At 54.0% G+C, this 26,395-nt stretch overlaps 1 protein-coding gene across 1 annotated transcript; it reads right to left on the reverse strand.

Annotated features, from left to right (window-relative positions):
• On the reverse strand, positions 1-26,395 carry ncbp3 (nuclear cap binding subunit 3). Its single transcript, XM_078422338.1, has 13 exons — positions 26,016-26,395; positions 23,542-23,607; positions 22,053-22,158; positions 19,542-19,667; positions 17,604-17,720; positions 16,474-16,592; positions 14,073-14,181; positions 12,795-12,894; positions 11,312-11,418; positions 8,706-8,961; positions 6,701-6,870; positions 4,394-4,546; positions 1-473 (listed from the first exon to the last, which is right to left on the reverse strand). The coding sequence occupies exons 1-13, from the start codon at positions 26,277-26,279 to the stop codon at positions 181-183; spliced, it is 1,986 nt and encodes a 661-aa protein (XP_078278464.1). The 5' UTR covers positions 26,280-26,395; the 3' UTR covers positions 1-180.

Genomic DNA, 26,395 nt, shown 5'->3' on the forward strand with positions numbered 1-26,395 from the left:
TGGCTTCAAGGTTAAATTTAATTCGGTCAGAAAGTGAACTGTAACATGGCGGGGGGAGAGGGGTGGGGTGGGGACGGGGATGAAACACGCAGCCGAGGGCTGGGCACTGTCCGCTGGGTGCCCCGAGCTGCCGTCTCTGTGTGTGGGGGAGCAGAGTCCTTGGCCCAGGGAGCGTGGGGGTCACGACTCGCTGTCGGAGGTGGAGCTCTCCCGGCTGATCTCGATCTGCAGCGAGGGCAGGTTGTCCAGCCGGCTCTTCTTGTGCGACCGTTCCTTCTCCCTGATCAGAGCCCCCCAGGCTCGCTGCAGAGCTACGTCGCCATCCTCCTCTTTCTCCTCTTTCTCCTCGGCCTCCACCGTCTCCTCCTCCTCCTCCTCTCCTCCTTTCTCCACGGGGGCCTCCTTGTCCGCCTCCTTCTCCGGCGACTTCTCCCCTTTCCCACGGCCCTTGCCCAGGCGGCTCCACAAACCCCCTGCAAGCAAACACACCACCGTCAGCTGGGCCGAGTAATGTGCAGAGGCTGCCCCTCGCTCAGCATTCGAGGAGGGAGGAGGGGCAGAGGGGCACGGAGCAGAGGGGGCAGAGGGGCACGGAGCAGAGGGGGCAGAGGGGCACGGAGCAGAGGGGGCAGGGGCGCAGAGGGGCACGGAGCAGAGGGGGCAGAGGGGCACGGAGCAGAGGGGGCAGGGGCGCAGAGGGGCACGGAGCAGAGGGGGCAGAGGGGCACGGAGCAGAGGGGGCAGAGGGGCACGGAGCAGAGGGGGCAGGGGGGCACGGAGCAGAGGGGGCAGAGGGGCACGGAGCAGAGGGGGCAGGGGGGCACGGAGCAGAGGGGGCAGGGGCGCAGAGGGGCACAGAGCAGAGGGGGCAGAGGGGGAAGGAACAGAGGGGCACGGAGCAGAGGGGGCAGGGGGGCAGAGGGGCACGGAGCAGAGGGGCACGGAGCAGAGGGGGCAGGGGGGCAGGGAGCAGAGGGGGCAGAGGGGGAAGGAACAGAGGGGCACGGAGCAGAGGGGGCAGAGGGGCACGGAGCAGAGGGGGCAGGGGGGCACGGAGCAGAGGGGCAGGGGCGCAGGGGGGCAGAGGGGGAAGGAACAGAGGGGCACGGAGCAGAGGGGGCAGGGGGGCAGAGGGGCACGGAGCAGAGGGGGCAGGGGGGCAGGGGGGCAGAGGGGCACGGAGCAGAGGGGGCAAAGGGGGAAGGAACAGAGGGGCACGGAGGAGAGGGGGCAGGGGGCAGAGGGGCACGGAGCAGAGGGGCACGGAGCAGAGGGGCACGGAGCAGAGAGGGCAGGGGCGCAGGCTAACACTAGACGTCACTCTTTCTGATCCACTGTTGCTAACGATTGAACGGGAAACGAGGTGAAAGGCTCGGTCCACTGTACGGTACAGTACAGCAACAGCCCTTCGGCCCACAGTGTCCATGCTAAACATGATGTCAAGTTAAACCGACTCATGTGCCAGTACGTGATTCATATCCCTCCGTTACTTGCAGATCCATGTGCCGGTCTAAAAGCCTCTTAAACGCCTCTGTCGTATCTGTCTCCACCAGTGTGTTCCAGGCACACATCACTCGCTGTGTAAATTAATTTGCCCCATACATCAATAGACAATAGGTGCAGGAGGAGGCCTTTCGAGCCAGCACCGCCATTCAATGTGATCATGGCTGATCATTCTCAATCAGTACCCCGTTCCTGCCTTCTCCCCATACCCCCTGACTCCGCTATCCTTAAGAGCTCTATCTAGCTCTCTCTTGAATGCATTCAGAGAATTGGCCTCCACTGCCTTCTGAGGCAGAGAATTCCACAGATTCACAACTCTCTGACTGAAAAAGTTTTTCCTCATCTCAGTTCTAAATGGCCTACGCCTTATTCTTAAACTGTGGCCCCTTGTTCTGGACTCCCCCAACATTGGGAACATGTTTCCTGCCTCTAACGTGTCCAACCACTTAATAATCTTATACGTTTCGATAAGATCTCCTCTCATCCTTCTAAATTCCAGTGTATACAAGCCTAGTCGCTCCAGTCTTTCAACATATGATAGTCCCGCCATTCCGGGAATTAACCTAGTAAACCTGCGCTGCACGCCCTCAATAGCAAGAATATCCTTCCTCAAATTTGGAGACCAAAACTGCACACAGTACTCCAGGTGCGGTCTCACTAGGGCCCTGTACAACTGCAGAAGGACCTCTTTGCTCCTATATTCAACTCCTCTTGTTATGAAGGCCAACATTCCATTGGCTTTCTTCACTGCCTGCTGTACCTGCATGCTTCCTTTCAGTGACTGATGCATTAGGACACCCAGATCTCGTTGTACGTCCCCTGTTCCTAACTTGACACCATTCAGATAATACTCTGCCTTCCTATTCTTACCACCAAAGTGGATAACCTCACACTTATCCACATTAAACTGCATCTGCCATGCATCCGCCCACTCACACAACCTGTCCAAGTCACCCTGCAACCTCATAGCATCTTCCTCACAGTTCACACTACCACCCAGCTTTGTATCATCTGCAAATTTGCTAATGGTACTTTTAATCCCTTCATCCAAGTCATTAATGTATATTGTAAATAGCTGCGGTCCCAGCACCGAGCCTTGCGGTACCCCACTAGTTACTGCCTGCCATTCTGAAAGGGACCCATTTATCCCCACTCTTTGCTTTCTGTCTGTCAACCAATTTTCTATCAATGTCAGTACCCTACCTCCAATACCATGTGCTCTAATTTTGCCCACTAATCTCCTATGTGGGACCTTGTCGAAGGCTTTCTGAAAGACAAGGTACACCACATCCACCGGCTCTCCCCTGTCAATTTTCCTGGTTACATCCTCAAAGAATTCCAGAAGATTAGTCAAGCATGATTTCCCCTTCGTAAATCCATGCTGACTCGGAACAATCCTGTTACTGCGATCCAAATGCTTTAATCTTTGACCCTTTCACCTCAGGGCTTTGTCCTCTAGTCTGACATTTACATACCAGGGAAAAAGGTTCTTACTATCTACCCTACCTATGCCTCTCATAGTTTTATATACTTCTATCAGGGCTCCCCTCAACCTCCAATGTTCCAGGGAAAACAATCCATGCTTGTCTAACCGCTGTTTGTGGCTCATACCCTCTAATCCAGCATCATGCTGGTAAACCTCATGCACTTTCTCCAAAGTCTCCAAATCCTTCCTGTAGTTTAGTTTAGTTTACAGATACAGCATGGAAACAGGCCCTTCGGCCCACCGAGTCCGCGCCGACCAGCGATCCCTGCACATTAACACTATCCTACACGCACTTGGGACAATTTACAATTATAGCAAGCCAATAAACCTACAAACCTGTACGTCTTTGGAGTGCGGGAGGAAACCGAAGATCTCGGAGAAAACCCACGCGGGTCACGGGGAGAACGTACAAACTCCGTACAGACAGCACCCGTAGTCGGGATCGAACCCGGGTCTCTGGTGCTGCAATTACAGCTGCAAGTACTTATGTTGCCATTGTCAGGGAACTATGGAGTTGGACTCAAAGATTCCCCTGTACATCAGTGCTGTTCACAGCCTTGCCATTAACTGTGTACTTTCCCCTTGCATTCGACCTCCCAAAGTGTAACAGCTCACACTTGCCCAGATTAAATTCTATCTGCTATTTCTCTGCGCATTTCTGTAGCTGATCTATATCCTGCTGCATACTTTGATAACTTTCCTGTCAGTTTTGGTCTTGTCTGCAAAACTACTAACCGACCCATCTACATTTATGTTTGGTACATTCTTAGAATCCAGTAAAAGATTCCTGAAACAATTTCACGACCTTAAACATGTTTTATAAAAAGGGAAATCACAGCAACTCCACACCATCAGGAGAGAGAACGGGGAATTAGAGTGATGGAGAGATACAGCACAGAAACAGGCCCTTCGACCCATTGAGTCCATGGTGACCATCACCACCCACTTACACTGATCTGTAAGGTCTCACACAGGAGGTTGGTCAACTGATTAGAGCACGTGGAGATAATAATGGAGGTAACGGGTTGAGAATTGGTTACTGATGAAGAGTGGGAATAAGGAGATCTCGGTGGGTAGAATGTGATCAGTGGGGTATGGCAGGGATCTGCGTCAGGCCCCCAGATATTCACCTTCTACACTGGTGCTTTGTCCGAGGAGAACAAACAGCTCCAGTTCACTGAAACAGCTCAACTCTGCAAGATGGTGGAGTGGGAGAGAGCAGGGCAGAGGGAGTACTGGGGGGAAATGTGATGCCTGTGATGGAGAACATAGTACCTGTGAAACAGTGAGAAATTAGTGGTTGAAGGGGCCTCGGAGAACGTGTTCACAGCACACAGAGTGTACGAGTGATTCAGAGAGCCCATCCGGGTGGGCTGGGGAGAGGCGCAGAGCAGCCACACGTACCAGTTTTCTTGGGCTTGTCCTGTGGGAAGCTCCTGCCGTCGTGTTTGGCGATGCCCAGCCTGCTGTGGACGTCTGTCTGGGGCTCCCGCCGGCTGACGGTGACACTGCTGCTCTGTGGTGAGTGCGGCCTCTTCCCCAGCCTCTGCCGGACGCCTGCAGACCGAGACAGGAGGGCGGCATCGCTCAAATGACTGTTGGCACCATCCTCACCGGCACCTCACTGATCAGATGCACCCTCCGCCCTCTCCCCACAGCGTTGCTCCCCACACCCGCAGCGTTACTCCCCACTTCCCACAGCATTACTCCCCACTTCCCGCAGCGTTACTCCCCACTTCCCGCAGCGTTACTCCCCACTTCCCGCAGCGTTACTCCCCACTCCAAGTTACTCCCCACTTCCCACAGCGTTACTCCCCACTTCCCACAGCGTTACTCCCCACTTCCCAGTGATACTCCCCACTTCCCACAGTGTTACTCCCCACTTCCCACAGCGTTACTCCCCAGTTCCCACAGAATTACTCTCTTCCCACGGCATTACTCCCCACTTCCCAGCGTTATCCCCACTTCCCAGTGTTACTCCTCACTTCCCAGTGTTACTCCCCACTTCCCACAGCGTTACTCCCCGCTTCCCACAGTGTTACTCCCCACTTCCAAGTCCCTCTGCAAGCTCCCATTAAAACCACTCCATTGCCCCTTCACATGTCTCGATCTCAGTGACTCGCTGTGGGAAGCTTTCACCGTCTCCCTGTGAGATCTTTTGTCGACTGCCTGCAAGGCAGGTCCCCTGACTACCAATGCCCCTCATTAAACCAGTGCAGTGTGGGTACAGTACTGGTGACGGAGAGCAGAGTTGGGTACAGTACCAGGTACAGTACCGGTGACAGTGATCGGTGTGGAGCGGGTACGGTACCAGTGACAGTGGTGCGGGTAGGGAACTGGTGAAGGAGGGGTATAGTACCGGTGGTGGGGAGTGGGTCAGGAGGGGTACAGTACCTGTGGTGGGGAGTGGGTACAGTACCGGTGGTGTGGAGTACAGAGGGTTACAGTACCGGTGGTGTGGAGTGGGTACAGTACCGGTGGTGTGGAGTACAGAGGGGTACAGTAGTGGGGAGTGGGTACAGTACCGGTGGTGTGGAGTACAGAGGGGTACAGTACCGGTGGTGTGGAGTACAGAGGGGTACAGTACCGGTGGTGTGGAGTACAGAGGGGTACAGTACCGGTGGTGTGGAGTGGGTACAGTACCTGTGGTGTGGAGTACAGAGGGGTACAGTACCTGTGGTGTGGAGTACAGAGGGGTACAGTACCTGTGGTGTGGAGTACAGAGGGGTACAGTACCTGTGGTGTGGAGTGGGTACAGTACCTGTGGTGTGGAGTACAGAGGGGTACAGTACCTGTGGTGTGGAGTACAGAGGGGTACAGTACCTGTGGTGTGGAGTACAGAGGGGTACAGTACCTGTGGTGTGGAGTGGGTACAGTACCTGTGGTGTGGAGTACAGAGGGGTACAGTACCTGTGGTGTGGAGTACAGAGGGGTACAGTACCTGTGGTGTGGAGTGGGTACTGTACCTGTGGTGTGGAGTACAGAGGGGTACAGTACCTGTGGTGTGGAGTACAGAGGGGTACAGTACCTGTGGTGTGGAGTACAGAGGGGTACAGTACCTGTGGTGTGGAGTACAGAGGGGTACAGTACCTGTGGTGTGGAGTACAGAGGGGTACAGTACCTGTGGTGTGGAGTGGGTACAGTACCTGTGGTGTGGAGTACAGAGGGGTACAGTACCTGTGGTGTGGAGTACAGAGGGGTACAGTACCTGTGGTGTGGAGTACAGAGGGGTACAGTACCTGTGGTGTGGAGTGGGTACAGTACCTGTGGTGTGGAGTACAGAGGGGTACAGTACCTGTGGTGTGGAGTACAGAGGGGTACAGTACCTGTGGTGTGGAGTGGGTACTGTACCTGTGGTGTGGAGTACAGAGGGGTACAGTACCTGTGGTGTGGAGTACAGAGGGGTACAGTACCTGTGGTGTGGAGTACAGAGGGGTACAGTACCTGTGGTGTGGAGTACAGAGGGGTACAGTACCTGTGGTGTGGAGTGGGTACAGTACCTGTGGTGTGGAGTACAGAGGGGTACAGTACCTGTGGTGTGGAGTACAGAGGGGTACAGTACCTGTGGTGTGGAGTGGGTACTGTACCTGTGGTGTGGAGTACAGAGGGGTACAGTACCTGTGGTGTGGAGTACAGAGGGGTACAGTACCTGTGGTGTGGAGTACAGAGGGGTACAGTACCTGTGGTGTGGAGTACAGAGGGGTACAGTACCTGTGGTGGAGCTGCTGGCTGCACCGGGCTGCTGTCTCTCTGCCAGCTGCCGTTTCTCCTCCAGCAGCAGCCGAACGTCTGACACCTTCTCCGTGGACAGCCGGGCTCCGATCCGGTTCTTTACGTTGGGCACTGCTGGCACGCTGCTCACTTCTGGCCTTATGGAATTCCTGGAGGAATAGCAAGATCGGCAGAGAGGGCAATCACCACAAAAATACACCCCAAGCACGAGCGACACACAGCTGCAAACACCCTGTGCTCTCTGTGTCTAGCCTGGGCCGATGCAGGCTGCAGCACTGACTGACCAGAGCCAGACCCGGGCCAAGCAGATCACACACAGGGCAGTGCGGTACAAATCTACATCCCTCAGTGAGAGAAAGTCACAGGGTGAACTAATGGGGCTGTCGGAGACTGCCACACTGGTATCTCTGTATCGGAACGGATTTGATGGGATCAATGGGAAGGGGTTTCCGGAGCAGAGAGAGAGAATTCCAGCCAGGTGCCACCCAGAGCAGCAGGATCTGGGGCACTGCCCGGAGGTCAGGAGACATTGTTGCCACCGATCACGTACTTGTGTGGTGGTGTCAGGGGAGGTGGCACCAGAATGGAGTCAAGATATCTGTTGTAAACACACAACATAGAAACAGTACAGCACTAGAATAGGCTCCAGACTTTCAGTCTAAAGAAGGGTCTGGATACGAAGCGTCACCCATTGCTTCCCTCCCGAGATGCTGCCTGTCCCGCCACGTTACTCCAGCATTCTGTGTCTATCTACAGGAATAGACCCTTCAGCCCACAATGTCCATGCCGAGCATGACACCAAGTTAACCCATTCTCCTCTGCCTGCACATGATCCTTATCCATGGGCCCATTTAAAAGCCTCTTGAACCCCACTTAGATCTGCCTCCACCTCCACCACCACCAGACGCCAGGGCCTTCGAGAGGAGCCGCATGGTACTGGAGGGGACCGCCTAGGCCGCCATGGGGCCGACGCACCGGCCCGCAGGGTCGGCTAAGGGGACGGATCTGCCGGCTCCGGCTGGGCCAGAGTTCCGGAGCCCGGCCATAGCTGCGGAGGTACGGATGAGGTTGTCATCGGCCGCCTCACCCGGCCTAGGCACCACATGTTTGGGGGGACCTCCGGTGGGGATTTCAAGTGCACTCTCGTAATTCTCAGGGTTAAAGGAGTTGCCGGAAAATCAGTGGTGGACATGGATTTAAATTCTCTCACACACAGGTTGCTTTCCATCCCACTCAATAACGACCTGCATTTTCACCGTGCGTGATCGGTGCGTAGGGATACCCAGGTCCCTCTGAACACCAACACCTAACAATCTGTCATCATTTAAAAATACTCTTCCTATTTTTTCCAACCAAAGTAGGTCAGGTCACATTTTGCCTGGTTATGTTCCACCTGGCCAGTCCCTACCCATTCATTGATCCACCCTCCATCCCTCTGAAACTCTACTTCTTCCATACAACCCACACTGCTGCAGAGCATTTGGATGTATTATCCATGATCCCCACATTCACATCAACGCTAGAGACTGCAAACTGCACTGAACGCATCATTGATCCCCATAGCCTCACACCAGCTACCCCAACCTATTCTGCCACTCGCTTGCACACCCAACTCTTGAAGCTTGTGGACCCACACCAGGGACTCGACCCTGAAGCATCACCCGTTCCTTCTCTCCAGAGATCCGGCCTGACCCGCTGAGTTACTCCAGCATGTTGTGTCCATCTCTGGTGAAAACCAGCATCTGCAGTTCCTTCCCACACATGAAGCTGACACTGCCTGCTTTGTGAACCTGCACCAGGTTAAAGCTGATACTGCCCGTCCTCGTTCCTGCACCGCTGCCCAGTATCCACCAGGAGGCGGTGTGGATACTGGCTTTGCCAGGCTCCTTCCATTCACCGGTCGGTGCAGGGCGGGGGGGACAGTGCGGCAGCAAGGAGTCACTGCCCTCAGTGGAGGGGAGCGAGGGGTGAACCCGATCCCCACCTAATGGTCTTCAGCCGAGCCTCCACCTCGTCGGCGTACATGGTCATCTTCAGACTCTTCTTGGGCGAGGGCATGGAGATCATTTTCAGCTCCAGGTCGTAGTCCATCTCGTCAGAGTCTGAGGCGTGGGGGCTGGAGTGCCAAGACCGGCTCTCATTGCAGTACTCCACCACCACCCGGTCGTCTGCCTCCATGTCCTGCTCCGTCTCGTCCTCGTCCTCCTCCTGGATGGGTTCTTCAGGGACGTTGCCCAGACCTGCAGACACGGACACACTGTCAGCAACCCCTGGGGCTTTGTCTGCAGTCACAGATATCCTCCCAGCCCGGGCCTGGACCAGCACCTGTCCACTGCCCCCAAACAAGGCCAGCACCCCTCCCCTGCCCCCAGCTCTGCCCTGGATGAGCCCAGCTCCCCTCCCCTGCCCCCAGCTCTGCCCTGGCCCAGACCAGCACCCCTCCCCGCCCCCAAACAAGGCCAGCACCCCCTCCCCTGCCCCCAAACAAGGCCAGCTCCCCTCCCCTGCCCCCAAACAAGACCAGCACCCCCTCCCCTGCCCCCAGACAAGACCAGCACCCCTCCCCTGCCCCCAAACAAGACCAGCACCCCTCCCCGCTCCCAAACAAGACCAGCACCACACCCCTGCCCCCAAACAAGACCAGCTCCCCCTCCCCTGCCCCCAGCTCTGCCCTGGCCGAGACCAGCTCCCCTTCCCCTGCCCCCAAACAAGACCAGCTCCCCTCCCCTGCCCCCAAACAAGACCAGCTCCCCTCCCCTGCCCCCAAACAAGACCAGCACCCCTCCCCTGCCCCCAAACAAGACCAGCTCCCCCTCCCATGCCCCCAGCTCTGCCCTGGCCCAGACGAGCCCAGCTCCCCTCTCCCCAAACAAGACCAGCTCCCCTCTCCCCAAACAAGACCAGCTCCCCTCCCCTGCCCCAAACAAGACCAGCTCCCCTCCCCCACCCCCAGACAAGACCAGCACCCCCTCCCCTGCCCCCAGCTCTGCCCTGGCCCAGACCAGCACCCCCTCCCCTGCCCCCAGCTCTGTTCTGGCCCAGACCAGCACCCCCTCCCCTGCCCCCAGCTCTGTTCTGGCCCAGACCAGCACCCCCTCCCCTGCCCCCAGCTCTGCCCTGGCCCAGACCAGCACCCCCTCCCCTGCCCCCAGCTCTGCCCTGGCCCAGACCAGCACCCCCTCCCCTGCCCCCAGCTCTGTTCTGGCCCAGACCAGCACCCCCTCCCCTGCCCCCAGCTCTGCCCTGGCCCAGACCAGCACCCCCTCCCCTGCCCCCAGCTCTGTTCTGGCCCAAACCAGCACCCCCTCCCCTGCCCCCAGCTCTGCCCTGGCCCATACCAGCTCCCCTCCCCTGCCCCTGGCTCCTTGTCATGCAACACGCCACCCCCTCTCACTGCAGACGCTGGAATCTCCAGCAACACACAGAGTGCTGGAGGAGTCGGTGGACCAGGCAGCATGTGTGGAGGGAATGGACAGATGTTGTTTGGGGTCAGGACCCACCCTGACTGATGGGAGTAGGGGGAAGACAGCTGGTTAGAGAGGTCAGGGCGGGACAAAGCCAGGCAAGTGATAGGTGGATACAGGTGAGGAGGGTTTGATCAGCAGTTGGGTGGAGTAAGTGACAAAGGTTAGAGGTGACAAAGCCTATCGTCTGTCCATTTCCTTCCCAGATGCTGGTACTTCAAGTAATAAGCCCCACTACCTCGTCTCCCTTTCCCTTTCCCTTCCCCCATCCCAGTGCACCTCCCTAACTCCCCAGTCACCCTCCCCCCATCCCAGTGCACCTCCCTAACTCCCCAGTCACCCTCCCCCATCCCAGTGCACCTCCCTAACTCCCCAGTCACCCTCCTCCCTCCGTTGTTCACTCCTCTCACGTCTCCATGTCCCTCATTTCCCTTTTATTTCTATTCTTTCACCCTCTCTCTTGTCTTCTACCCTCATCCCTCACTGGAGCTTTACATTTCACTTCACTTCTTATTTTGTTTCTAGTTTAGTTTAGAGAACAGGCCCTTCGGCCCATCAAGTCTATACCGACCAGCGATCCCTGAACAGTAACACTATCCCACATGCACTAGGGACAATTTTACATTTATACCAAGCCGATTAACCTACATTCCTGCGGGAGGAAACTGGAGAAAAGCAGTGCGGTCACGGGGAGAACGTACAAACTCCATACAGACAGCACCTGTAGTCGGGATCAGACCCGGGTCTCTGGCGCTGTACGGCAGCAACTCCACCGCTGCTCCACCATCTGACACCGGTCTCCTTTTCACCCCCCCTCTCCTGTATCCATCTATCACTTGCCTGTTCTACATCATGGTCGGCATTGGCGAGATGGGCTGAAGGGCCAGTTCTGTGCTGTACATTCCTACGATTCCAAGACCTGTTTGACTGCCCACGTCCTGCCCCCTCCCAGATCACGGCCCTTCCCTTCCCACTTCTCCCCCCGTGCTCGCTCTGACTCTCTTGTTCTTGCTCTTCACCAAATTTTCCAGCTCTCCTGGCAGATCATCGACTGGAAGATCGACTGTCTCTCACTCCCCCAGTGACCGGCGGCGGATTTGCTGCACTGCTTGAGTTGCGGACTGACCGGAGTGGTGGTGCTTGTAATGCGATTCCAGCTCCACGTCATCGGGCAGGAAGCTCTTCCTCTTCAGGACGTCCCGTTGGACGCGTCGAGCGTGATACCGCCGCTTCCTGCGGAGAGCCACCATTATAGCGTCAAGGCTTTCAGTACACCGCCCTTCACCAGTCAGGGCATTGAGCATAGTAGCAGGTAATGTTACAGGTTGTACAGGACGTGTTCAGGCCACGTTTGCCATATTGTGTTCAGTGTTGCTATATTGTGTTCAGTTTTGCTATAGGGAAGGTGTCCTCAAGCTGGGAAGAGTGCAGAGAAGATGCCAGGACTCGTAGGCCTGTACTATAGGGAAAGGTTGGGCAGGTGCTGGGAAGAGTGCAGAGAAGAGTCACCTGGATGTTGCCAGGACTCATAGGCCTGTACTATAGGGAGAGGTTGGGCAGGTTGAGCACAGGAAGCTGGGGGGTGACCTTCTAAAGGTGTATAAAATCATGAGGGGAATGGATAGGGTGAATGCACATAGTCTTTTACCCAGGGAAGGGAGGGATGGGGGAATGAAGATTCAGAGGACATAGATTTAAGGTGAGAGCACCAAGATGTAATAGGAACCCACGTGGCAATGTTTGTCACTTGGACGGTGCTGCCGGAGGAGAGAGTTGAGGCCGGTACAATAACATTTAAAAGTCATCTGGACAGGTACCCGGATAGGAAAGGTTTAGAGGGATATGGGTCACAAGAGGGTAAATGGGACAGGCTTAGATGGGGTATCTTGGTCAGCATGGGCAAGTTGGGCCGAAGGGTCTATTAGCGTGCTGTTCTGACACTATGACAGTCCAGGCCCAGGTGCAGTCAGCCCCAAAGCGTCCACTGTGGAGGGGGGGGTGTACGTGCAGGACAGAACCTGTGCGTTCAGACTGACTGGCACATGCCCCAGATGGAAGGGTGGCAGAGGTGACCCCCTCCAGATGAGATTGAGGCATGACAGCCGACCCAGGCAGCTGTCACTGACCCCCCCCCCCCCCCACCGCTGAGATCTGGTACGGTGGCACCAGGTCTAAGCTGCTACCTTGACCAATCGCCCTTCTGATCATGTTCAAACCACCAATAAGTAGCCACAAGAAACAACCTGGAGCAGGAAGCTGATGGCCTACTGTTGAAAACTGGGTGTTTGCTTGTGTCGCAGAGGGAAGGAAGCCTTCCGCTGGGCTGGCCTGTACCCAACCAACACCAGACTCTCTGTACCTGCCCTCCACAGCAGCCTGGCCTCAGACTGGGTGCACCGACCCGGCACAAGCAAGAGAGCGTGGCAGGGAGATGGTCACTGTCGGCACTCCAGGGCAATGAGGGATGGGCAGCCTGGGAATGAATAATCCAGGGAAGCCAGTATCCCACTGCCAGCCCACCCTGGGGTAGAGAGGGGTCAAACCCAGCCCCAGGGACCGCAGACAGACAACCCACAGCCCGAGTCTCTCCCTCCCTTCAGCATACTCACCAGGAGTTTGACAGGATGCCCTTCATTCCACCGTAGTTGGGATTGCCGTATTTCATGTAATACTGGCTCCGCCTTGCAGCTCCCATTTCCTTGTGGTCCTCTGGAGAACAGCACAGGCCATCAGTAACCGCCAGCAGAGCGGGGCTCCAGCAACAAGCCACCCCACAACTGCTGCTCACCCCAAACTCCCAGTATAGGCAGAAGAGGAAGGGTTGAGTGATACAGCGTGGAGACAGGCCCTTCGGCCCAACATCAGTCATCCGTGCACTCGTTCTATCTACACACTAGGGACAATTTACAGCAGTGAATTAACCTGCATGTCTTTGGGATGTGGGAGGGAACTGGAGCACCCAGAGAAAACCCACTTGGTCACAGGGAGAACATGCAGACTCCATACAGACAGCACCTGTAGGCAGGATTGGACCCGGGTCTCTTGTGCTAAAGGCAGCAACTCTAGCATTGTCCCTAGTGTGTAGGATAGCACTCGTGTACAGGTGACCGTTGGTTGGCATGGGCTTAGTGTGCTGAAGGGCCTGTTTCCACGCTGTATCTTGAAGCTTAACTATCCTCTGCCTGCACTCGATCCATATCCCTCCACTCCTTGCATGGCCATGTACCTATCCACTTCAACCTGTGCTTCTAAAAGCTCCCCCTGGGGAGGGGGGTGAGGGGGGTATGCCACCCATTGTGTGAGGGTTTGTTGGATAGTTCGTGGTTGACACTTGTCACCGGGAACAGTCAGCACTAAACCAGGTAAACAACCACCGGGATAGAGGCAGGTGAAGGAGATGAACATGGAGATCTTTTTCCAATCGACCAGCGTTCCACATTTTGCCTGGATGGAGTAAACCAGAGCGACACACCCCCAATGTCATGTCCCTCCAGGGTCCCCACAACGTAGGGAAAGGGAGAGCAAGCATGTGCCTGGCCCGGACTACAGGGAGATGCTGGAGCCCCCCAGGCTGTCCATCCCTCCAGGGTCCCCACATCATACACAGCAGGCATGCGCCTGGCCCTGACTGTAGGGAGAAGCTGGAGCCCCCCAGCTGTCCATCCTTGCAGGTCCCCACATCATACACAGCAGGCATGCGCCTGGCCCGGACTACAGGGAGATGCTGGAGCCCCCCAGGCTGTCCATCCCTTGCAGGTCCCCACATCATACACAGCATGCCCAGCAGGCATGCGCCTGGCCCGGACTACAGGGAGAAGCTGGAGCCCCCAGGCTGTCCACTCTGCTGCTCCTCGCCCTGGTGCTGCGATGGGCAGAGCCTCACTCACCTCTCGTGGCAAACCTCACTTGCAGCTTGTTCCCCTGCGGAGCCTGGATGGCGGGCCGCAGCTGGTTTTGAAGGATCGAGGCCTGCTCCGCCTGCGATAGGGTCTCCAACTGGGAAACAAGACACAGAGGTGAACACACTCGCCCCGGCAGGAACCGCGCCGTGATACGGGGCCAGAAGTGCCGCTGGGCCCTGCACGAGGCCACGGCTCTCATGGAACGTCATGCCACGCGGGCGCCGAGCATCGCACTTGTCTGGCACAAGAGAGGCAGAGAGAGGGGAAGGACAGGGACGTGCACACCAGGGCTGTCTTAACGCATGGGCCTGATGGGCACTTGCCCGGGGCCCCACGAGCATAGGGGCCCCATGCTGATCTGTGTATGTTAAGTGACTTGCAATAAATAAATACTACTTTAAAAATGTAGGTTCAATAAGTGCTTTTTTCGCAACATTTTCGGTCCCTAAGTGCTTCTCACAGCGATCTGTAAGTGCTTTTCGCAACAATGTAGCACCCTAAGTCCATCGCTAAGTGCTTTTCGGTAAGTGCTTTTCGCCGGCACGACAGGGGGGGGGGGTGTGGTAGGGAAAGGGGGGTGGGGGAGAGTAACGGTAGGGGCCCCAGTACACTGCTTTGCCCGGGGGCCCATAATGCTGTAAAAACGGCCCTGGTGCATGCATGTGAACATCACCACGTCGCAGGGAGACGGTCCCAGCCGTCTGGTACACTGACGATTCCTTTCAACCATTCCTTTCATCAGAACTGCAGCAGCAGCCCCGCTTTTGTTTTGAGAACAATGAAGGAACTACGACCAGTGAAAGAGACTTACCTTCCGGCAAGATATTGTTTGACTTTTGTTCAAACTGATAAGCCCTGTTCGTTTACTTATTTATCTATTTATTCACTTCCCTATGTTCTCTAAATCCCTATAAAGCGTCTTTGAGTATATGAAAAGCGCTATATAAATGTAATGTATTATTATTATTATTATTATAAAGACAGGCAGTCTGCCATTTCTACAGCACCTTTCACACCCCATTCGGGGACCAGAAAGCATTTTGTGGTTTGAAGCACAGTTATAGCTGATATGTGTAAGCTGGTAAAACAAGTTGTACAGCAGGCCCATGGCACGGCGTTGCCAAAGTGGCACCGCTTCCTCAGAATGATGGGATGTTTTTTGCCTGCAACCTTTTGTCTCCAAAGCCAGTGCATTACTCAGAGGTGATACCAGACCTGGCGGAAGGTTTGCAAGGAGAGGGGGCACTCGGGGTCTGGGTGAACACGGTCCCACGCCTGCCTGCTGAGGGATTAAACTATGATTCCGTGCTGTTCCGCACCCTGCTGAGACCAGGTTAACCACGGGGGCAGCCGCATGTCAGTGTGCCTGCCAGCAATCGAGCAAGAGGGTCAAACAACAAGCCAGTTACACACTCTTAAACAGGAGGTGCTCCCACAACTCAGGGTCCGGAGAATGACGCCATGGTGCCGTGCTCAGACAAGAGCTAGGCCCTGAGCAACTTCCAAACCAGGAAAGATCTAAGAGGAATTTTAAGGACATCTTCATTCATGAGGTCGATGGATTATATGGACCGAGCTGCCCGATTACCGAGTTTGGGGCAGGTATTATAAAAACATTTAAAGACATTTTGACAGGTGCATGGATAGGAAAGGTTTGGAGAGACATGGGCCAAACACGGGTAAATGGGACGGGTGAATAGATGAGTAGCCACAGTGATGTTTAGCATGAATGAATCAGAGCCAAGGGTCTGTTTCCCTGCTGTATGCTTCTCCCACTCGGGGCGGCACGGTAGCGCAGTGGTAGAGTTGCTGCCTCACAGAGCAGGGACCCGGGTTCCATCCTGACTACAGGTACTGGCTGTGTGGAGTTCATAATGATCATCGTAATGTATTAGTCAAGTATGTTTTGCAACATGCGAGGAATTTGTACGTTCTCCCCATGACCGGCCTGGGCTTTCTCTGCCTGCTCCGGTTTCCTCCCTCACTCCAAAGATGTACAGGTTTGTAGGCTAATTGGCTTGGTAAAATTGTACATTATCCCTAGTGTGTGTAGAGTAATGTTAGTGTGCGAGAATCACTGGTTGGCGTGGGCTGAAGGGCCTGTTTCCGCTCTGTATCACTAAGCTAAATAAATTGAACACTGATCAGGACTGGGAGCAGCTCCTGATAAAGGATCGATGGAAGGGAGAAGCTGACAGAGACACCACTGGGTCACATCAGCCAACCGGGTGGGCATGTGGACCTTCCTGATCCACATGGATCCTTTGCTGTGGGATCAGTTCACTGAGCCACAGGATGGGACTAACGTACTGTACAGGAAACCAGAATAAATGAGGCGTTTGAGGGCAGCGTGTTTGCCACCGGTCAGCGGCCAGGGCAAGCCTACCTCGGGGTCCGCCGGCGGCTTGCATTCCACCTCCTCTGTGTTTGCCGGATCCTTCTCCAACTCGCCCTCTTCCTCCTCATCCTCTGCCCTTTCAGCCGGGTCGTGCTCATTGGAACCATCTGCAGCGACACCGAGAGAAACGCACCGTCAAACGTGGCAGTTGGGAGAGTCACTACAAACGGGGCAGGTTAGGGCTGGTGGTCCAGTGCTTCCTGTTTATTCCTTGGATGGGAACCAAGTGAATTACATTCACGCAGGCAGTGAGTGAGTGAATGCTGGACTCGGGAACATTTGGCTGGGGTACGCAGGCAGGCAAGCTCAGACTGCAAATTATGACATTAGTTTCAAAATGATTGCCAGCCAACAACCCAATGTGCAGTCGCGACAGAAACGCACTAAAGAGTTTTTTTCAGCTTGGAAATTGTGTGTCCAAGTCTGGCTGCCGGCCTGACAAACCAGATGCCCAGAGTTCCACTCACTGCCAAGCTTTTGTATTCCAGTCAATCAGTGCTCCAGGCACAACATACTACCTCCCCGTCTCTGCGATGAGTGAAAGCCAGCGGTGGTTCTCAGTGGTTGCCCAACTATACTGGCTGGATAGTATCGTGGGAAGGGTGGGGGTCACAGTCACACATCCAGCCAGAGCCAGCCAGAGGGGGTATGTGGGCAGCACTCGAAAGGATCGCACCCACCGATTCTGTAACCAGAAGTCAATCTCAGTGGAGGGGGGTGGGCAGGAGACCACCCTGTACAGAGAACCATTTGGACCATAGATCCCGTGCCAGCTCTTTCCAACATAAATCTGCTTGGTCTTACGATTCCCCCAACACTGATCTTAATCCACAAAGGTCTGTTTGTTTTTTTTAAGTTTAAAGAAAACATTTATGATAAAACAAGTCACCAGGAGAGAAGTGCAAAACTTGTTTTCTCTTTGGTAACAGGACTGCGGTAATTGATAAAAAATATTTTGTAACGGACCATGGATGCAGTTGGCAAAGCCAAGATGTAATGACTGTGTGTAGGGAGTGGATGAGAAAGTGGGATAACGTAGAACTAGAGTGTTCGGGTGGGCGTGGACTCGATGGGCCGAAGGGCCCGTTTCCATGGGCACCTCTGAACTGTCGGATCACCTTGCGTTTTCGAGCTGTGTTTGGCGTCGCCTGCGGCCTCCTTGCCCATGTCGGCCCCCACACTCAGGTTGATCATGGCGCGAGCAGCGGTGACGTCATCCAGCCACACCACATTACCTAGGAAACAGGCGAGACCGAGTCAAAACCAAAACATCACAGTCGTAGCTTCACTCAAGCACCTGTCCCTCACCCCACTACCCGGCTGACCAGTCCCATCAGCAGTGAGAGGCTGGCATGGTGGGGAGGGGGTAATAGGGGGGTCCTGCGATCCCACCATCTCAGGATGTCCCTCGCTCACCTACCCTGAACAAGGACACAAAGTGCTGTAGCTCAGCGGGTCAGGCAGCATCTCAGGACAACGTGGGCAGGTGACGTTTCGTGAACCAGAAGGGTCCCGATCCGAAACATCACCCGCCCTTGTTCTCCAGAGATGCTGCCTGATCCGCAGAGTTACTCCAGCACTTTGTGTCCTTTTTTGCAAACCAGCATCTGCAGTTCCTGGTTTCACCCTCCCTGAAGATCTTCTGAGGTGAGCACATGGCCCGACTGGAACAAGACAACGAGATATTTTGGTGATGTTGGCTGAGGGGTGAATATTGTCCCAGGATGTGGAACTTACAAGATTCTGGGATTGTTGGATTTGCGACCAATTTGAGCATATGGGCATTTTGCATGAGATGGGCCAAAGGGTCCGTTTGTGTGCTGTATGACTCTAAACAAGTCACACCGCAACCTCTGTAACCATTTGGCCCATCCAGCTCAGCCATTCTATGTGAGCATGGCTAATCTGATTGTGGACTCAGCTACACTTTGCTGCCTCCTCCCCCAGAACCTTTTGTTTCCCTACAGATCAAAAGTCGTCGTGGCTATCCCTCGAGGTCGAGGATGATGGTCTACGTTCCGATGTCAGAACGAAGACGCCTGGGCGTGTGTTTGTTTAACGTGTACTTGATGTTATTCTCCAAGAAGCACACGGCCCTTCACAAATCAATCAACTAATTCCAATGGCAAGGGAACCAAGACGATTGGAGCTGATAGATCTGTTGCAGCCCTCATCCGCCTTCACAGCTGTTGAGTTCAAGATAATTTTGTCCGCCTGGTCCGTCTTTGGGGCCTTGTACATTGGATCGTTCTTAGTCTGGACCCTCATCCTCGACCTTACCGCCATGGTAAGGTGAACGATCCGAAGAGGAGGTCAAAAGTACATCTAACTCTCCCTTGAATATCTTCAAATGATATCTTCACAGCACCCCGAGATAAAAATTCCAATCAGTAATGGCTCTCTGAAGAAATCCTTCCTCAACTGTATTAAACCCTCCAAGTTTAGATTGTCTTCACTGGATCCCTGGAGGCTGAGGTGGGGAAGACCTGATTGAAGTATGTAAAATTATGAGAGGCACAGATAAGGTAGATAGAATCTTTTTTCCCCAGGGTGGAAGTGTCAAAGATTAGAGGGCATAGCTTTAAAGTGAGAGTAACAAAATGTAAAGGAGATATGCGAGGCAAGGTTTTTTTACACTTGTTGGAATAGGCTGCCAGGGTGGTGTTGGATAATGGTGCTTAAGAGGCTTTTAGATAGGCACATGGTTATGCAGGGAATGGAGGGATATGGATCACGGGCAGCCAGAGATCACATTTGGCATAAACACTGTGGACCGAAGGCCTATTCCTGTATTGTACTGCCTATATTCTCTGTATTAACAAGAACCATGCCCCATGTTTCTATATACTCCCGAAGGGAGAAGCATTCTTACAGCATCCACCTTGTGCAGCACCATCAGAATCTCAGGGACCCCCTCCCCAATTCCGAGGAAGAGACGCTGACCAGAAACGTTGGTGACAAGATGATGCTTGACTGACTGAGTTCTTGCAGCATCCCTGTTCCCATAGCCACAGCCCCTTGGCGGTCTCATCGACATCACCTCACTGAGGACTCACAGGAGGAATCATCGATCCACTCTATGCTGGATGGCGGGTACTCCTTAAAGTAGGCAAAGATCTCTTCCGTGCTCATCTCGTCCACCCCGGTCACGTGTAGAGCTTCCAGACGGATCTTGGGGATTGCTGCAAAGCACACAGGAGGCAACAGCGAGACGTCATACGTGAGGTTTAACACGGTGAAACATCGTAAGGCCCTCTCAGGTCTGCACCAAGTTACAAACATCACCAAGCCACACAAGTTGGAATCTTTGAAGGATAAATTTGGAGGAATACTGTGATCCGAGGGAACTGCGAGGCTGAAGGGGATTTCGGCGTAAGGGAGGGACGAGACTGTGAAGGAATTAAAACCTAATAATACAACTATTTGTTTGTGAAAATTGGTTTAATGTAAGCATTGGAGACACAAGAAACTGCAGATGCTTAAAATTGAGCAAAGCACAAAGTGCTGGAGGAACTCAGCAGGTCAGGCTATGTCAATGGATGGAGGCCTGAAGTAGAATCCCGACCCAAACCGTTGCCTGTCCATTCCCTGCGCAGATGCTGCCTGACCCGCCGAGATCCTCCAGCACTTTGTATTGGTCAACGGTAGTATCAGTACACAACACACACTAAATAGAATGAGGATAGCACAGTGGCGCGTCTGGTAGCACGTGTGGGTTTTCTCCGGGTGTTCCGGTTTTCATCCACATCCCAGACGTGTGAGTTTGTAGGTTAATTGGCTTCTGGAAAATGCCCCTGGTGTGTAAGGAGTGAATGAGGAAGTGTAAATAACATAGAACTAGTGCAAACGGGTGATCGATGGTCAGCGTGAACTCAGTGAGCCGCAGGGCCTATTTCCATGCTGTATCGTGGACAGGCAGCGTTCCCTGTCCACCTTCACCAGGGTGACGTGCTTCAACAGGAACTCTATTACCAACACTGGCGTTAGGGGCATTAGAGCAATTATCTGAGGTTGCAAAATGTGGCAGCATATTTTAATTAACACAGCAGACATGTGAAAAAGGATGATGCCTCAACAGAGTGCATACGGGAAAGGTTTGACCTCAGCTGAGAAGTCAAGGAGTCAAGGAAGGATATTCTTGCTATTGAGGGCGTGCAGCGTAGGTTTATTAGGTTAATTCCCGGAATGGCGAGACTGTCATATGTTGAAAGACTGGAGCGACTAGGCTTGTATACACTGGAATTTAGAAGGATGAGAGGGGATCTTATCGAAACGTATAAGATTATTAAGGGGTTGGACACGTTAGAGGCAGGAAACATGTTCCCAATGTTGGGGGAGTCCAGAACAAGGGGCCACAGTTTAAGAATAAGGGGTAGACACAAAATGCTGGAGACCCTTCTTCAATGTTAAATAATTAACTTATTTTTTAGTCTGAAGAATGGTCTCGACCCAAAACGCCACCCATTCCTTCTCTCCCGAGATGCTGCCTGCCCGCTGAGTTACTCCTTCAATTTAAACCAGCATCTGTAGTTCTTTCCTAAACATAACAGACATATCTTGGTGTTGGTGACAGATCTGTCAGGGGTGAATCTGTCTCTGCACTTCATGTAGAAACAAGGAACTGCAAATGCTGGTTTACACAAAAGTAACTCAGCAGATCAGGCAGTATCTCTGGACAACATGTATAGGTGACATTTTGGGTCGAGACCTTTCTTCAGACTCAAAAAAAGATCCTGCCCTGAATATCACATATCCATGTTCCCAAGGATGCTGCCTGAGCCGCTGAGTTCCATCAGCAACATATGTCCTTCTGCAGTCCTTGTGACGTTCCCAGGGGCCACAGTCTCACATCATGGACATCGTCAATTAGGATTGAGATAAAGAACATCTTCAAGCAGATGATCTCGACCCGAAACGTCACCCATTCCTTCTCTCCCGAGATGCTGCCTGACCTGCCGAGTTACTCCAGCATTTTGTGAATAAATCTTCAAGCAGAGGACAGCGAATCTCTGGAATTCTCCACCCAGTAGATTCAACTCTGAACTTGTGACCTTGTGGGGGTTTGGGGATTCAGTCACTGACTTCACTTGAGTTCAGATGATAGCGTTCTGGATATCAAAAGAAATCTAGGGACATGGGAAATCGCACATGAAGGCAGCGGAGAGCCACAATCACATCGAGGGGCAGAGCGTGCTTGAAGCGCCAATTCTTGCTCCAACCCCTCACGCTCCAACCCCTCAAGCAATGAAGGATGTTCACATGAAAAGAATCAGATTCCGTCGATCTTTGGGCAACGTTTTAATTACTGCCCCGTTAATAATTGGAACAGTACCCTGCACCCACAGGGTCTGAAGAAGGGTGTCCACCCAAAATGTCACTTATCCATGTTCTTCAGTGATGCTGCCTGACCCGCTGAGTTACTCCAGCACTTTCGTGCCCTTTTGTGTATTAACCAGCATCTGCAGTTCCTTGTTCCTTCAGGTTATCTATGGTTAGTGCCTTCAAACTTCCACTTTCAGTTTCAGGCTGTTGTGGCGTTTCAGAACGGAACAAGATCAAACTCTCACCTTCCCTCAGGATCTCCTTGTCCAACACCACCTTACGCTGTGTGACGTTCACCTCAGCACTGAGGTGGAACCTCCGTGCCCTCTGCTCCTTCCTCTCCACCGCCTCCTGCAAAATTAGACTCACTTACAGGGAGGTTGCCAGATGAACTGCAGCCCCACTGCCCTAACCCGCGGTGGGCAGAGGGGCCTGTTTCCACCCTGTTCCTTTCAATCAATCAACTGTGCTGAGTGAAATGTGGCCAAACCAAAATGATGTACCAGTTTAACACATCCTTCTGCACTTCACTTCCAATCCTCCGGAAATAAACCAGAGAACTTTGTCTACTTACTTTAGAAACAGGGCCTTGATAACAAGAGAAGACACAAAATGCTGGAGTAATTCAGCGGGTCAGGCAGCATCCCTGGAGAATATGAATGGGTGATGTTTCAGGTTGGGACCCTTCTTCAGACCTGAATCTGACAAAAGGTCCTGACCCAAAACATCACCTATCCATGTTCTCCAGGGCTGCTGCCTGACCCACTGAGTTACTCTAGCATTGTCTTTTCTTGGTAAACCAGTGTTTGCAATTCCCTGTTTCTAGTACTTGTTAACAAGAGGCTGCCGCCATTTTACCTCTTCCAATCCCCAAGGTTTAGATAACCTCCATAGGCATTCTGGAAAAACAACCTCTCACCCCAACCCAAACCCTCGTAACACACACTGATCTACATTGAAGACAACCTGTGCACTACATTGGCCTTGCACAAGTTTACCAAGTATATTCCTGTGGCACACACAGTTTAAGCTTAGGGTTAGTCCCGGTCCACAACCAGAGGTACTCCACGTTCAGCCAGTTCATGTCCACTCATTAAAATACATTTCGACAGGTACGTGAATGGGAAGGGTTTGAAGGGATATGGGCCAAACACGGGCAGGTGGGGCACCTTGGTCGGCGTGGGCAAGTTGGGCCAGAGGGCCCGTTTCCATGCTGTATGACTATCTCACCCAGCCCACCACACTGCAATAGCCTCTCCACCATGACAGGCTGCTCACATCCTTCCAGAGGTGTTTACCAATTGTCAAAAGGAGTTTCATCAACAACTCCAGTGACCCATGGCTGCCAACCATTAGGGTGGCACGGTTGCGCAGCGGTAGAGTTGCTGCCTTACAGCACCAGCGACCCGGGTTCGATCCTGACTACGGGTGCTGCTTGTATGGAGTTTTACGTTCTCCCTGTGATCTCCTGGGTTTTCCCCAGATGCTCCGGTTTCATCCCACATTCTAAAGACGTGTAGGTTTGTAGGTTAATTGCCTTCTGTAAATTGCCCGTTGTATAGGATAGAACTAGTGTACGGGTGATAGTTGGTCAGCACGGACACGGTGAGCTGAAGGGCCTGATTCCACACTGTATCTCTGAACTGAACCCTCTCAGCATTCAATCACAACAATACATCCCACTAGACTGTTCAACCGTTCACCATATTCCCACTGGGATGAGGGAGTTTCTACCTTTGAGGTGACGTCAATGCCGGTGATGAAAGTGCCAGCCTTGTTCTCATAATGCCGGCTCGTGTCCTAGGGAAATAAACAGATGGCAAAATTGTCATAAAAGTCATGATTGGCAAAACAAGGAGAGTTGCTGTCACTGTCTGAACTTAAAATGTAGTCCCTGAAGATGCCCACACTCCCAGGGGTAGAGTCCCTGAAGATGCCCACACTCCCTGGGGCACAGTACCTGAAGATGCCCCCTCTCACTGGGGTACAGTCCCTGAAGGTCCCCCTCTCACTGGGGTACAGTCCCTGAAGGTATCGACACTCCCGGGGGTACAGTTCCTGAAGATGCCCACACTCCCTGGGGTACGTCCCTGAAGGTCCCCCTCTCACTGGGGTACAGTCCCTGAAGGTCCCCCTCTCACTGAGGTACAGTCGCTGAAGGTCCCCCTCTCACTGAGGTAAAGTCGCTGAAGGTGCTAACATTCCCCAGGACATGGATAGGGTAGACAGTCAGAATCTTTCTCCCCAGGGTGGAAATGGCAAAGACTAGAGAGCATAGCTTTCAGCTGAGTGGAGCAAAGTTTAAAGGAAATGTGCAGGGTGCTTTTTACACAGAGAGTGGTGGGTGCCTGGAAAGTGCTGCCGATGGAGGTGGTGGAAGCGGTTACAATAGTGATGTTTAAGAGGCTTTGGATAGGCACACAGGTACTCAGGGAATGGAGGGATATGGATCATGTGTAGACAGATGAGATTAGTTTAACTTGGAATCATGAGTAAAACACAAAGTGCTGGAATAACTCAGCGAGCCAGGCAGCATCTGTGAAAGGAATGGAAGGAATGGCGGTGTTTCAGGTCGGGTCCGTTTTTTCAGGCTGAGAGGGAGAGAAAACTTCTTCAAAGTCAGTGTACCTTGGGGAGATTTTGCAGTGAAGCAGTAAAATGGAGACATAAGGAACCACAGATGCTTGAATCATGGTCAGCACGGACATTCAGGCTGAAGGGTCTGTTCCTGTGCTGTACTGTTCCATGTTAACAGAGGAGATTGAGAACAAGAACAACATTGTAAAATTCAAAGTGCTGTGTGATGGGCACAGGGAACTCAGTGACCAGGGGTAAAGTGTGGGGCAAGACAGCAGCAGATTCTAACAGCAACAGCCTGGGCATCTGCTGGCACGGCGGTCCCTCACCCCCACATCCTCTCAACCACTGACAGCATGGTATTCCCTAACCACCCTCCTCTCCACCTCTGTGGCATGTTGGCCTTCATTGCGGGAGGATTTGAATTTAGAAGCAAGGAGGTCATACTGCAGTTGTACAGGGCCCTGGTGAGATCGCACCTGGAGTATTGTATGCAATTTTGGCCTCCTAATTTGAGAAAGGACATTATTGCTATTGAGGGAGTGCAGCGTAGGTTCACCAAGTTAATTCCCGGGATGGCGGGACTGGCATATGATGAAAGAATGGGTCGACTGGGCTTGTATTCACTGGCTTTTAGAAGGATGAGCGGGGATCTTAGAGAACCATATAAAATTCTTGAGGGATTGGACAGGCTAGATGTAGGAAAATGTTCCCGATGTTGGGGGAGTCCAGAACCACGGGTCACAGTTTGAGAATAAGGGGTAGGCCATTTAGGACTGAGATGAGGAAAAAAAAAAATCACCCAGAGAGTTGTGAATCTGTGGAATTCTCTGTCACAAAAGACAGTGGAGGCCAATTCACTGGATGTTTTCAAGAGAGTTAGATTTAACTCTTAGAGCTAAAGGAATCAAGGGAAATGGGGAAAAAGCAGGAACTGGGTACTGAGGTTGGATGATCAGCCATGATTATATTAAATGGCGGTGCTGGCTCGAAGGGCCGAATGACCTACTTCTTCACACCTATTTTTCTATGTTTTTCTGACAGCGTGGTGCTCCCTCACCCCCACCCCCACCTGTGAATGCGGCGCTCCCTCACCACCACTACATCTCCCTCACCCCACCCCCACCCGTGACAGAGCGGCGCTCCCTCGTCCCACCCCCACCTGTGAGTGTGACGCTCCCTCACCCCACCCCCACCTGTGACAGCGCGGAGCTCCCTCACCCCCACCTGTGAGTGCGGCGCTCCCTCACCATCACATCTCCCCTCACCCCACCCCCACCTGAGAGTGCAGCGCTCCCTCACCACCACCACCACATCTCCCTCACTCCACTACAGCGCGGCGCTCCCTCACCCTCCCACCTGGGACAGCGCGGCGCTCCCTCACCACCACTGACAACACAGACAGTGCTCCCTCACTCAGTGCGGCGCTCCCTCAACTCTGACAACGCAGCGCTCCCCCACCCTCCCCCCACCACTGACAACGGCGCTCCCTCCTTCCCTCCCCCACTCACACGATGCTCCCTCAAGGCTGCATCCCCTCACCCCCGCGGCGCTCCCTCACCACCCCACAGGGCTGCTCCTTCGGCCAGAAGGACCGGGCCGGGCCGGGCCGGGCCTCGCCGACCGCTCACCGGGATCAGGTCCTTCAGCGACCTCTGCACCGCGATGGAGTCGAGCTTCTCGGTCTCGATCTCTCCCTCCTCCACCTCCATCGGCTCCTCCTCCCGCTCCCGCTCCGACTCCGAGCCGGAGCCCGAACCCGAGTCCGAAGCGGAGCCGGACCCCGAGCCGGAGGCGGAGCCGGACCCCGAGCCAGAGGCGGAGGCCGCATCCCCGGCCGCTTCCCCGGCCTCGGCCTCCACACACACCCGCAGGCCCCGCACCTCCGCCGCCATCGCAGCCGAGGGGGAGCAGCAAGCGAGGCAAGAGCAGCCCGCTGCCCAGCGCCGCTGCGGCCGGAGGACCAGCGCCCCCGCGGCCGGAGGACCAGCTCCCCCGCGGCCGGAGGACC

The sequence above is a fragment of the Rhinoraja longicauda genome, chromosome 26, assembly GCF_053455715.1.
Source record: "Rhinoraja longicauda isolate Sanriku21f chromosome 26, sRhiLon1.1, whole genome shotgun sequence".
Taxonomy (NCBI): Eukaryota; Metazoa; Chordata; class Chondrichthyes; order Rajiformes; family Arhynchobatidae; genus Rhinoraja; species Rhinoraja longicauda.